Raw genomic sequence first — 12,309 nt, 5'->3', positions numbered from 1 at the left:
AATTTATAGTCTATTTAGGGAAATCAGGTTTGCACACATGAAACGATAATATAAAGTAATATATGTCCACATGCAAGGTTGTGGATTGTTTGCTTTAAACTCAAGTTCTAGGTGCCTAGTTAATACTCATTCATTTATTTAACAAATATTTAATAAGCCCTGCTCATGTACAAAGTATTCAGAGGGATACACAGCAAGGTTAAATGTAGTTCTTTGCTTGAGAAACTTGTAATGCAGGAAGGATGAAAAGACACATAGACAAATAAACAGAATACAAAATTTAAAAGGTGAAAATGTATGAGTGATTAGAAAAGGAAAAATTCGTTGTGGTCTGGAAAATCATGGAGAAGACAGGCCTTGATTTGTAGCAATTGGATTAGTTTAGGGTGGGGAGAAGTTTTTAACCCTTCTTTCTGTCTCCTTTTCCCATCTTCCCCCTTTCTCCTTCCTATTTCCTTCCTTTAAAAAATATTTTATTGTTTTTAGCATCACCGTCACTTCCCAATAACTTGTAACATTGAAATAGTTAAACAAACCAACCAGACCCACTGAACGGGTCTGACAGCATTCACCTTCATTCCACGCGCATGATTCTCCTAGCAAAAAGAGGGAGGCATGTTTCATCATCAGGCCTCTGGACTCAAGATTGATCATTACATTAATCTTCATTCCAATGACCTTTAGTGTTGTTTTTCTTTTCATTCTTGTTTCTATTTTTCTCTTGGTTCTGTCTGTAGAGTTCTGCATCAGATCATGACATGATCTTTCCCTGCTCAGGACAGAGAAGCATTCTGTAGCCTACCATTCTGAGAGTCCACTGCCCTGTTGTCTTAAGACAGCTTATTTACAAAGCTGACTTCTTAACAAGCTTGGCAAGGATTACTTTGGCTACTCATATTATGCCTATTTATGGCATTATGCCCACTTATTTATATAGAATATGATGCTCGTGCTTATTTTAACAACATAGATGTTTTCTTTCAGCTCCCATAGAAGTGCAAACTAATCTTTTCCAAACAACATCACCACGCCTAGAGAAACCACCAATTACACCTGGTAAATAGATGTTTTCTTTTTTTTTTTTTTTGTTAGGGTAGGGCTCTCTAAATGAATTTAATTATGAAATGCTCTTGAAGCTTAAAAAAATTCACAAGTATAAAAATGAAAAAGGATTATATGTTTAATGACTATCTCTAAACACTCCAGTGAAAATTGTTCTGCATTGCACTTTTATATCAACGTATTTTCCTGAATGTCATAATCTTTTGTATGACTCCCACTCACACAAAAAATTTGAAACCCACAAACATGTCTAAACATGTACAGAAAGAATGATTCTTATCTTTCAGATATGTGGCTTTCGATAAGCCGTATCTGCTGTTTTAGAGGATTGAATGCATCTTTAAACGAACCTCTTCAAGTAGATTTGACTTTTCCCTTTGACATATTTTTCATTAACTGTATTTTATCATTATCAAAAATCTATGATGATATTTAGTGATTTGGCTGAGTTCATGGCTCTCTTATTGAGAAAGGTATGGGAACACAATTCAGTAAAAGTTATAGAGAAAATTCTACTGTATCAACCTATATTATTGCAAATTTTAACTCGTAAATTAGATCTTCCTTAAATTAGAAATACTCAAATTTAAAATGGCTGACATGATTATTTATACAACATTAATATCTGACTATTAAGTTTAGTTTATTACTTTGATTTTTAAAATCAGTTGAATCATTTCACTTCAACAAATGAAAGTGAAAAGGAATAGATTTGCCAATTTCTTTGCACTGCTTTACTCATATCAGTGAATATATATAGAAAAATATATATATAGAGAGAGAGAATATATATATATATAGAGAGAGAAGAAATATTGAGAGAACACAAATATATAGAAAAGAAATTTATGCTAGAGACAATGCAATTTTAAAAGCATTCATGCATTAATTTTCAAGTTATCTCAAAATGGAGAAATTTCCAAAAGATGACATCAAGGATAGTATTAACATGAAAGAAGAATGACTTAGAAGATGTGTCTTTACTATTAACTCATATGTTTACTTCCTTATTTTGAAAAAAAAAATCTTCATAATGGTCTATGCACATATCAAAGGTACCCTTGATGAAAAATCCTGGAAAACGAGTAGGCTTTTATAGACAATTCCCCACAGAACAACACAACATCATTGTCAGCCAATTGACTAACAGAAATGAATATAAAATCCTGCTGTGGTTATTGTTTGTTGATTATTATTTTTATTTAAAAAAACCACACATTTGTTTCAGTACTACAGCCTTTAAGGCTCTCTTCCAACAAAATGTCTGTCAGGTATTTGCTAAGAATTCTTGATAGATAGGAGCACAGAAATAATTTTTCAATAATCCTCTATCTCTATTAACCAAAGCATAAAACAAAGAGACATGCCCTTGCAAAATGTGCTTTCCACTGTCTCAGAGGATATTCCGTGCAGAGATTACATAGAAGAGGGATTCTCTATTTTAAAAAAATGAGGTTTTCCACATGATCCTACTTGTGGCTATTGTGCTGACTACATCAAACCCCAGAATACTATGGATCTCTTCAATGAGAGTCATGGCCAAACAAGATTAACTTGGTTATTCACACAGGATAAATCAAGTAGCTGATGAATGAATATTGCCCAGATCATGACACACTATTGGACAGGATGCTGTTAGTCCATAAATATCTTGATCTTGGTTATTCATAACACATGGGCCCAGAAGAACTGGTCCCAGAAGAGAATAGGTTGGATTTCATTTGAAAAACAGTGCAATACATTTTGTGATCCCAAGCTGTTGCTTAGTAAGCCCATCTTTTTAACACTAATATTTCTTAATGGTGCTATCTGGCTAGAAATAATGGAACATCACGGTGTCCAAAGAATCAGTGTTGCAGGAGACTCAAAAGACAATGGAGAACACATATGGTGGGTGGGTGTAGACTGAACTGTTTCCAGTGAATTGTACACAAGAGGTGACATAAAATATGTCATCCAGGAATTTTATTATTAAGAAAGTAGATGACCTAGTTATGTGGCACTGGTGTCCACAAAATATTAAAAGATACAAAAGAAGATATCTAGCATGTTAGGAAAATCCTGCAACAGTGTAATGAATGGATAGAATGATAGATTTGGAGTCAGGAAGACTTGAATTCAAACCCTTCCTCAGACACTAGCTGTGTAACTCTGGACAAATCACCTAACCTTGCTAGGTCTCTTTTTTTCCATCTATAAAATGACAGGATTGACCTCAATGACCTTCAAGGCTCTGTTCAGTACATGGAAAATAACTACACAGGACAAGAAGTCATGGCCAGTGTTCAGTCTGTTTCAATGACAGAAGTACCCACATACCAGTTAAATCGTTGTTCTGAGTATTGAACTTTATTACTGTATCACTTTAGGATTTTTGTGTTCAATCTTTTAGTATTCAGAAACCAGGGAAGGAAAGAATATCAATTGTAGAGGAAAAATAGGAAGTTCCACATTGGTGATGAAGGAAATTTTGTTATTGGTACCTATAATCACCAAAATGATTAAGTAATATTAGAAAATATCAATACTATATTAAAATATTAAATTATATTAAATAATTATATAATTATTCATCTATTATATTAATGTATTGTGATATGCATTTAATATATACATAACATTAAATTATTAAAATATTAACATTTATATTGATAATTAGATTACTAATATAATGAGTGGAAATTTAATTTTAATTAACTTGAAATAGAGAATTAAATAATATCATCCTTTAATTCTTTGGAATAAAGTTTCCCAGTTTATTTTTTCAATTCTATATTTTTTTAGTTACCTATTTAAGGTTTTTAGTGTGTGAGAAGGGGTTGCAAAATAAGTTCGAAGAGAATTCAAGCAAAACTTCTAACGTTAATTTTGCCTAAACATTCTGGGGGGAAACATTAAGGATGGAAAAAACTTCTTCAGGTGCAAAAGAATATTTTAAAACAACAGCAGCTACAGGTAAAGTCTGTATAGAGAAAAGTAGATAGGAATATTACATAACATTCAGTTGAAGTGTTCTCTACCATGATGCTGACAGTAATGCCATCCTTTCTTCCCTTAGCTCACAAACCAAGCAAACAAAATCGAACAAAGTCACCTTCACATTTCAAGCTTAAAACAACTCCAACTCTACCCGTACCTCAAACCAAACCGGGTAAATGTGTGTGTGTGTGTGTGTGTGTGTGTGTGTGTGTGTGTGTGCGCGCGTGTGTGTGTGTGTGTGTGTGTGTGTGTGTTCCTGCATTTGTAAGTAATTGCTATCCTTAGTAAGTCTGCTCTTAAAGTTTGGAGTCTTGGACAATTGCTCTTGAATACAGTTGTTTGGATGTTGTGAAGCTCATAGGTTGTAAAGCTCATCCTGGCAGCTACCCGAAGGGTTTCTGGTGGTGATGCTGCTGCTGCTGCAGTCCACTTTACAATTGGTTGGAGTTTCTCTCTTTTAGTCTGTGAGAATTATGGAATTAGTAATGTGTCTATTTTTCACAGGCATATTGAGTCAGTGTGTAGAATGATGCTAGTAGAGAATTTCAAGGCAACTGAAAGAGTGATGTTCATTATGCATCAAAGTTTAGCATCTCTTGTTCCTTGAGGTGTCTGTGTTCAAGTTAAGAAGTAAACAACCAATATATTAAGAGCAAGAGAATAAAAGCTTCCTAATCACTGTAAAATTGAGATGATTAGCTATTAAGTCAAAAGTTTCATTTTTCTTCCACCATAGAATTTCTGATTTTTTTTCTCACTCCAATGAATTTGTGCACTTTACTTACAGTTCTTAATCTAGACTCTGTAGACTTTTTTAAAAAAATATTTTGATAATGATAGTTCATTATACTTGGTTTCCTTTGTAATCTACGTGTTTTATTTTATGCATTGAAAAACATTATCCTTAGAAGGGGGTTTGTAGACTTTACCAGTCTAACTAAAAGGTTCATGACACATACAAAAAGTTAAGAACCCTTGACTTAGAGTGATGGTGTTTCTTTTCATATCTGATTGTTATTTTGTGCTGTGTTTTTTTGTTGTTGTTTTTTGCTAGTTTCTAAAATAGAACTGGAATCCGTTACATTTAGCACTGAGTCACCAAAGCCAACCATAGGTAATGATGCTCCCTTGAGTGGTGGTCACGCAAGTTTCTGCTTTTTCATCTCATTGCTACAAATCCTCGTGCTCTGTGACTTTTTCATCTATTATGGTGTCTTGCCTTTCACATTATATCTCTGCTGGTCCACTATATCTTGAGAGTTGTAACTCATATAACACTGATAGAGTCTTCTCTGCTGCTGTGTGAGATTCACTGTTTTATTGCACATTCCACCCTCACTTCATGTCCAATATTTAAAGTCATTTCAACACTGTATCTTGAAATATAATTGGATTTTTAAAATTACATTTGATTGTATTGAGTTAATTTAAAATTTAATTAACATGGTAGACACACCATTATTTTTATTCTCTCAACTATTTCTAATAGGTAAAAAGAATCCCATCTAGAGGCACATGTCATAATATGTAGAGTGCTGGGCTTGGACTCAGGAAGCTGAGTTCAAATCCTGCCCTTGGCATTTACTAGCTGTGTGACTCTGGACAAGTCATTTAACATTTTTATGGCTCAAGCAGGTGCATAGTATTCATCTACTCAGTTGTATTTGGGTTGGTGCAATCTATGATGGTGAAGAGTGTTTCCCATCCTGGAAAATAACAAATACTTCACATAACTACTTATAAGATATTGCTTATGCATTAAGCACCAAAATTTCCACCGATTTTTTCTTCAATAAAATCTAACCTTTCTCTATGTACTCTATTTGAAATTATAAGTCAAAAATAAAACTCTACATAAGTTAATGATGCTGTCTGTTTTACTCCAGTAGAGAGATAACATTGTACAGGGGAAAGAGCTCTGGGTCTGGAGTCAGAGAGCAGTGGTTCAAATCTTATCTCTAACGCTTACTCCTTGTGTGATCTTGGACAAGTCACTTAAGCTCCATAAGCCTTGATTTCTGCGTCAACAAAGGTTCTCAAAGTGGGATCTGAGGACCCCTGAGGTCCCTAAGACCCTTTTAGGGAGTCTGCAAAGTTAAAACCACCTTCATGATGATACATAGATGTCTTAATTTCAAATATGGTAAATATCAATAGATAGAATCACAGAAAAAGAAGCTCTTTGTCAAGGAATGGGTGTTCTTCAATCATTTTTGAGAATGTAAGGAGGTCCAAAGACTAAAAAGCTTGAAAATTGCTGCTCTATAAAATGAAGGATTAGAGTAGATGGCTTCTGAGGTCTCATCCAATTCTTTTATCTATGATCCTGTAAATACAAGTTTGAAATTGCTCTCTCACTCACCTGCCTCCATGTGTCTTTGTCCTTCACAGCAATCGTCTACAGCACCATGGTTTCCTGCACATTCTTTTGCACATCTAACTTGTATTCTTCATATGTTGCATAAATAGTCATTGTCCTTATAAGTACATTTGTTTTTAATGTTTAATTAATGTTAGCTTTAACTTAAATACAGTGTGAACATGATGGGAATATGTTTGGTACACCCTCCTCCCATTAACTAATGAACTCTGATGATTAACACTAGAATAACACAAGACCTTTTCTCTCTAGTTCCGGCAGAAACACATTATGCACATCCTATACCTAAAACACAGAGCCCCGATGAGCAACAAACCAAAGCTGGTAAATGAATTGTTTTCATTTGTTGAACAAATATTTATTGGGAGCCTATCATATGTGAGGTGCTCTTGGGTAGAGGTATCAAACATTTGGTGAAGTAAATTAAAATGTAATTGGGAAACATTTAACAAAATAAATAAAAATAAAATAAAACATAACATTTTAGATAACATATTATAAAACTAGGTATAAATTGAGTAGTGGTCCTTGTTTCTTTTTTAATTTGACATCAGTACCCTTTTTTTTTCATTTATTTTTTCATTTTTTTCTATGGATAAGTATAAAGTGGGAAACATACCTTTGAAGGAGTTTGTAGCCTACTACAGGAGCTAAGAACAGTGATCTTCCAATATAGTTGGATTTATGTATTTGATAATAATGATGTCCGTTCATAACTTGAATTTCAAATAGCAAATCTTTGCATTTTTTTCCTACTTACAAAGTAATGGAGTAAGATATAGAGAACCTGTTAACATGAATCCAACATTAACATAGTTCTTGGTATGAAGGAAAGACAGATGTATTATTCACCATTCAAATTTTGAGTAAATATCACACACAATTTTCAAAATCCAATTACATTGGAAAATTTGCTCCCTTAATCTTCCCTACAAGATCAGATCATAAGCTCCTTGAGGAAAGGGACAGTAAAAAAAAAATCACATCTTTGTCCAAAGATTAGTTATTTAGAATGGATTTTTCTTCTTTTTTCTATTTTTAGTTTATGAGAATAAAATAAAATTCCATTGGGAATTTTTGGGGGACTAAGGGTTGTTATTCTTTGAAGGTATAATTCTTGTCAGCCAGTCCCATCACTGTATCATTTTTAATTTCTATTCTTTGTTTTTCATACAGTCCTGGAATCTAGTACATATGTATCTGAGCCTCCCACGGAAACAATAGGTAATAAGGTATCTTCAGTGACTGATTCCCATGTGCTTTCCCTCCCCCTTTCTTTCTCATCATCACCATTGCCATTGCAGGTTCTTTCTCATTGTGAATCCATCTTGTGGCATCACCCTTTTCCCCAAAACTTTGTTTTCTTTCTAGGTTTTATATTCATGACATCATCATCACATCATCATTAACAAATTCCTCTCCCCTCAAAGACTTATAAAGCCTTGGTTTTGCCTTAAGGCAGCTCAACTGTCTTTGTCGACATGGCTTTGAATCCCCCAGCCACTGCTACTCTGGGACTCCCATCCCTTGTTGGGATTAATTCAGTTATTCTTCCTCACAATTCTTTGTATTCAAATTCATTTACAAGTCTGCTGGTTTCTTTCATTTTTTTTTATTCCTTCACTGCACAAAACGTTATGCTTCTCAGTTGTATGCATGACTACCTCATCCTAAGTTTTGTTTGCTTAATCATTATTTCTTTTTCTATTTACCTTCCTTTAAAGAATTAAATGTTTCATGTTGTGGTGGGAATGGGGTGGGGAGATTAAAAAACAAGGGTCACAAGTGTTCACTCTGAATATAATCTTTAGGTGTGTGCATCATAAATTTAGACCTAAAAGCTGTCTTAAAGATCCTCTAGCTATTATTTTACAAGTCAACCAGCGTTTATTAAGCACCTACCATGTGCCAGGCACTGGGGCACTGTGCTAAGCACTAAGGATACAAAAAGGCAAGACAGTCATTTCCTCTCAGTTGCTTAAAATCTAATGAGTGAGGCAACATGCAAATATATACAAACAACCTACATGCAGGATAAGTAGGAAATAATCAACAGAGGGAAGGCAGTAGGATGAAGAGGGATTTGGGAAAGGCTTCCAATAGAAAGAGAAGACTTGAAGGAAACCAGGGAATCCAGGGGGTGGAGAGGAACAATGAAACTGCACAGAGTTGGGAGATAGCGTCTTGGGCAAGAAAAACAAGGAGTAGAAAGAAATAACAATCCTGACTCACTGGATTGTATAGTGTATGGAGTCGTATAAAGATAAGAACCACTGGAAAGGCAGAAGGTCCCTATTGTGAATGGCTTTAGAAGACAGAGCGTTATAGATTAGGAAACTGAGACCCTGGGATATTAAATAAACTTGCCCAAGGTCACACAACCTGAGTGGCCTTGGTTAATATAGGTGTTGTTTGAGAGGAGTTAAGATGCTACCTTACTCAAACATATACTTTGTGAAAAATCACCTGTCACTCCTCAAACCCATCACTATTCCTTATCTGTAATGTTATGCCCTCCAGTAACCTAGAGTACTTTTTTGCAGCTTCCGTAGAGACAACACCTCTGCCTTCCAAAACTTTAGCACTGCCCAGGCCAGATGCACCACAGACAAAACCTGGTAAATATGTTATATTGTATTTCAGCATGTGAGGTGAGTCTTTGAGGCAATCCATGGGGATGGAAAAACTATATGACCCACACAGGGCTAACAAGAGGTGATCTCATTTTCTGTACCTGCATCTATATGTATCCACTATGTAAATATTTCTTCTGTCTATGCATATAATTTAGCCATCAATCCATCACAAATACACTGTGAAGATGAATTAAAAATAATTTTGAAGAACTTTTCATTGACTGTAGGAATTTTTAGTAATTTAGGAAATATGACTGATTCTTGTCAGGTGGGATCACTTGAAAATATAGACTCTTGCTAATAATGTATTCTGACAAAGCAGTATCTTTCCTTATCCTATAGAGTGTTAATGAACCCATTGGGGAGGATAAAGGGAGAAGCTCTAAAATCCCGTGGAACCCATAATGTAAGATATAAATAATTTTGAGGATATTATACAACTAAAAACTCCCAATAGTACAATTTTCTTGTGGTTTCCTTAAGCGGGCTTTACTCTTCAGTGAATCACAAGGATGTATATAGAACCAGTTGGTTTGTGATTACCCAGATCCTTAGAATCTCTTATTTTTCTGTCCTGCTAGCTCTTGACCAATTCAATGATAAGTGATAGGAGCTTAAACTAAAGTTGATCAATTTTGCCCATAATAAAAGGTGCTTTTAGAATGTGGATTGAAACTAATGATGGAAATATAATCTGAAGATTATTTGTGGATTCCAGTTATTCTTGTACCTAATTGCTATGAATAATCAGGAGCTGTGTTGAGATAAGTAAAACATAAAATCCACCTCTAAAGATATTATTGTACTAAAAATATGACAAGGATATTATCATTTTGGGGAAAAAAATTTCCTTTCATCAGTACCCAAGCATGAGAGTTTATCTGGAATGGCATATTGACACAATTGAACAACTTCTCATCCAGCACCGTTATTCTGACCGCCATTTCCATGCATTCAAGGGGTGACTATCATTGACTAAATGGTAGACAGAACTATAGCATATTCATCCTATTATCATCTAGAATATCAATTAGGTCACCTGTTCTAAAATACTATATGGCATGTCTTAGCCTGTATTTGTCTCTTACCCTAAAACTGTTAAAGCTTTAGCTGTTTGTTATTATTATCATCATTATTAACACTATTAACAATAAGCATTTAGTGTTTACATGGGCCTGGGCATTGTGCCTTAGCACTTGGGATGCAAGGTAGCAAAGACCATAGAGTCAAAAGCAGAGGCAGGGGAGAAATGAAAGAGAACTGGCCAGGGGCACTTCCAAAACATGGAAGTTCTAAACTCACCAATGGGAGGGGAATGTTCCAGGGTGAGAAGGCAATTGAGGCTCCACCTCATTCTTTACCATTTTCCCATGAAATTGTCTCACATTATTTATGGTCTTTGCCTGAGGAATTCTGTCCATGGTTTTAAGTTCATTTACATCCTTTTGAGGAGAAGGGAATGTTGTACCTGGCTCTTACCTCAGTGATCAGGGAATCATGTGGTTGGAAGGATGTCTAGAATTATAATTTTCAAGACCAGAGTGATCATTTAGTCCATTCTTCTCTTTCAACAATTGAGGAAACAGAGGTCCAAAGTAGTTAAATGGGTTGCCCAAGGTCACAGAATTGGCAAGTGACACCCTTAAGGAATCAAACTATACTTTTAAATTATCTGCAGGCAGGACTATACTAAATCTTTTCTATGGTTATGACAGAAATTATTATTTCTTGGGGCAGCTAGATGGCAAAGTGGATAGCGCACTGGCCATGGATTCAGGAGGACCTGAGTTCAAATCTGGCCTCAGACATATCACACTTACTAGATGTGTTACCCTGGGCAAGTCACTTAACCCCATTGCCTAGGCAAAAAAAAAAAGAAATTATTATTTCTCTCTTATATAAATGATAAATTATTGAATTAGGACCAGATTTTTTTTTTCTGGAAGTCTGTAGGTTGTTCACTCTCTGAAGGACATTGTTGATGGATGAGATTGCCCAAAACTCTGAGGTACATGCCTTTCAATCCTGGGTGGGAGACCCCATCCAGCTAGAGAAACTTACAAAGAATTTAATCTGATTTGGGTGAAATCTGATCCATTGTGTTCTAGTCAGACAGATCTGAATGATCAAAGTAGTAGGTCCACCTTCTCATTATAATAATCATTCTTTCATTACTTGTTAACCAATCAGAGTCGATTGTCACCTTCAGGAACACCCATTTTTCCAAGGGCATATAAACCTTGAGTGGGTTTCATGAGGGGTCTTTGACATTCAAGTGTGCCACACACCTCTTTTATTAATTATCTGGTAGCATGATTAATAAAAATGATTAATTACCCCAAAACTATATCTCCTAAACTTTTTATACATCACAGTCAGTATGTCCTTAAAGACCTCTGAGAAATTAGATCATACAGATTCTTTCAGTAACCAATTCCAGGGTTTAACAATTCTTATTTTCAAAAAGCTTCAAAATGTATTCTCTAAGGCTAGGCAATTGGCAGCTAGGTGGTACAGCAGATAGAGTGCTGGGTCTGAAGTCAGGAAGACTTATCTTCCTGAGTTCAAATATGGCTTTGGATATTGACTAGCTGTGTAACCTTGGGCAAGTCACTTAACCCTGTTTGCCTCAGTTTCCTTATCTGGAAAATGAGTTGGAGAAGGAAATGGCAAAGCACTCTAGTATCTTTGCCAAGAAGACTCCAAATGGAGTCATGAAGAGTCAGATACAACTGAAAAACAATTAAACAACAAGGCCAGGCACAGTGGTATATGCTTGTGATCCCTCTTACCAGTGAGGCTGAGGCTAATGGAGCACTTGAGTTCAGCAGTTCTGAGCCGCAATAAAGCCCAGAGCTCATCATGTGTCTGCACTAAGTTTGGAACTAATATGATGAACTCCTAGGAATAGGGACAACCAGGCTACCTGAGGGGCAAGCCAATCCAGGTTAGAAACAAAATGAGTCAGTTTCAGTGCTGATCAGCAGTGGGATTGGGTCCATAAGTGGCCACTGTACTTCCAACCAGGGCAAGATAATCCCCAATCCCCCAAAAAATGTCTCAAAGAAAAATGTATTTTCTAAAGGTTAATAAATGCAATTACTATTGTTTCTCTTTAGTGATGTCCAGCCTACACATATTAAAGAGATTTTCTTTGAAGCAGCAGAAATACCAGACTGTTTTCCACCTTCTCCAATTGGGATGTTTACATTTGATTTTATTATTAAAGGCTTAGTTTAGTTTTTCATAGAA

General features: G+C 35.3%; 1 protein-coding gene across 21 annotated transcripts in view; it reads left to right on the top strand.

Annotated features, from left to right (window-relative positions):
• Positions 1-12,309, top strand: part of ABI3BP (ABI family member 3 binding protein) — a 301,260-nt gene that overhangs the window by 209,337 nt on the left and 79,614 nt on the right. For 20 of the 21 annotated variants that reach the window (XM_027866372.1, XM_027866234.1, XM_027866358.1 and 17 more), the window contains 6 exons: positions 985-1,056; positions 4,121-4,213; positions 5,096-5,155; positions 6,674-6,745; positions 7,598-7,645; positions 8,965-9,039. In XM_027866372.1, coding sequence (XP_027722173.1) covers positions 985-1,056; positions 4,121-4,213; positions 5,096-5,155; positions 6,674-6,745; positions 7,598-7,645; positions 8,965-9,039 — 420 coding nt within the window. The remainder of the gene's footprint in view (positions 1-984; positions 1,057-4,120; positions 4,214-5,095; positions 5,156-6,673; positions 6,746-7,597; positions 7,646-8,964; positions 9,040-12,309) is intronic. The other variant, XM_027866366.1, reaches the window with a different exon arrangement.

The sequence above is a fragment of the Vombatus ursinus genome, unplaced genomic scaffold (assembly GCF_900497805.2).
Source record: "Vombatus ursinus unplaced genomic scaffold, bare-nosed wombat genome assembly UNPS02001419.1, whole genome shotgun sequence".
Lineage (NCBI taxonomy): Eukaryota > Metazoa > Chordata > Mammalia > Diprotodontia > Vombatidae > Vombatus > Vombatus ursinus.
This window is presented reverse-complemented; position numbering and strand designations above follow the sequence as displayed.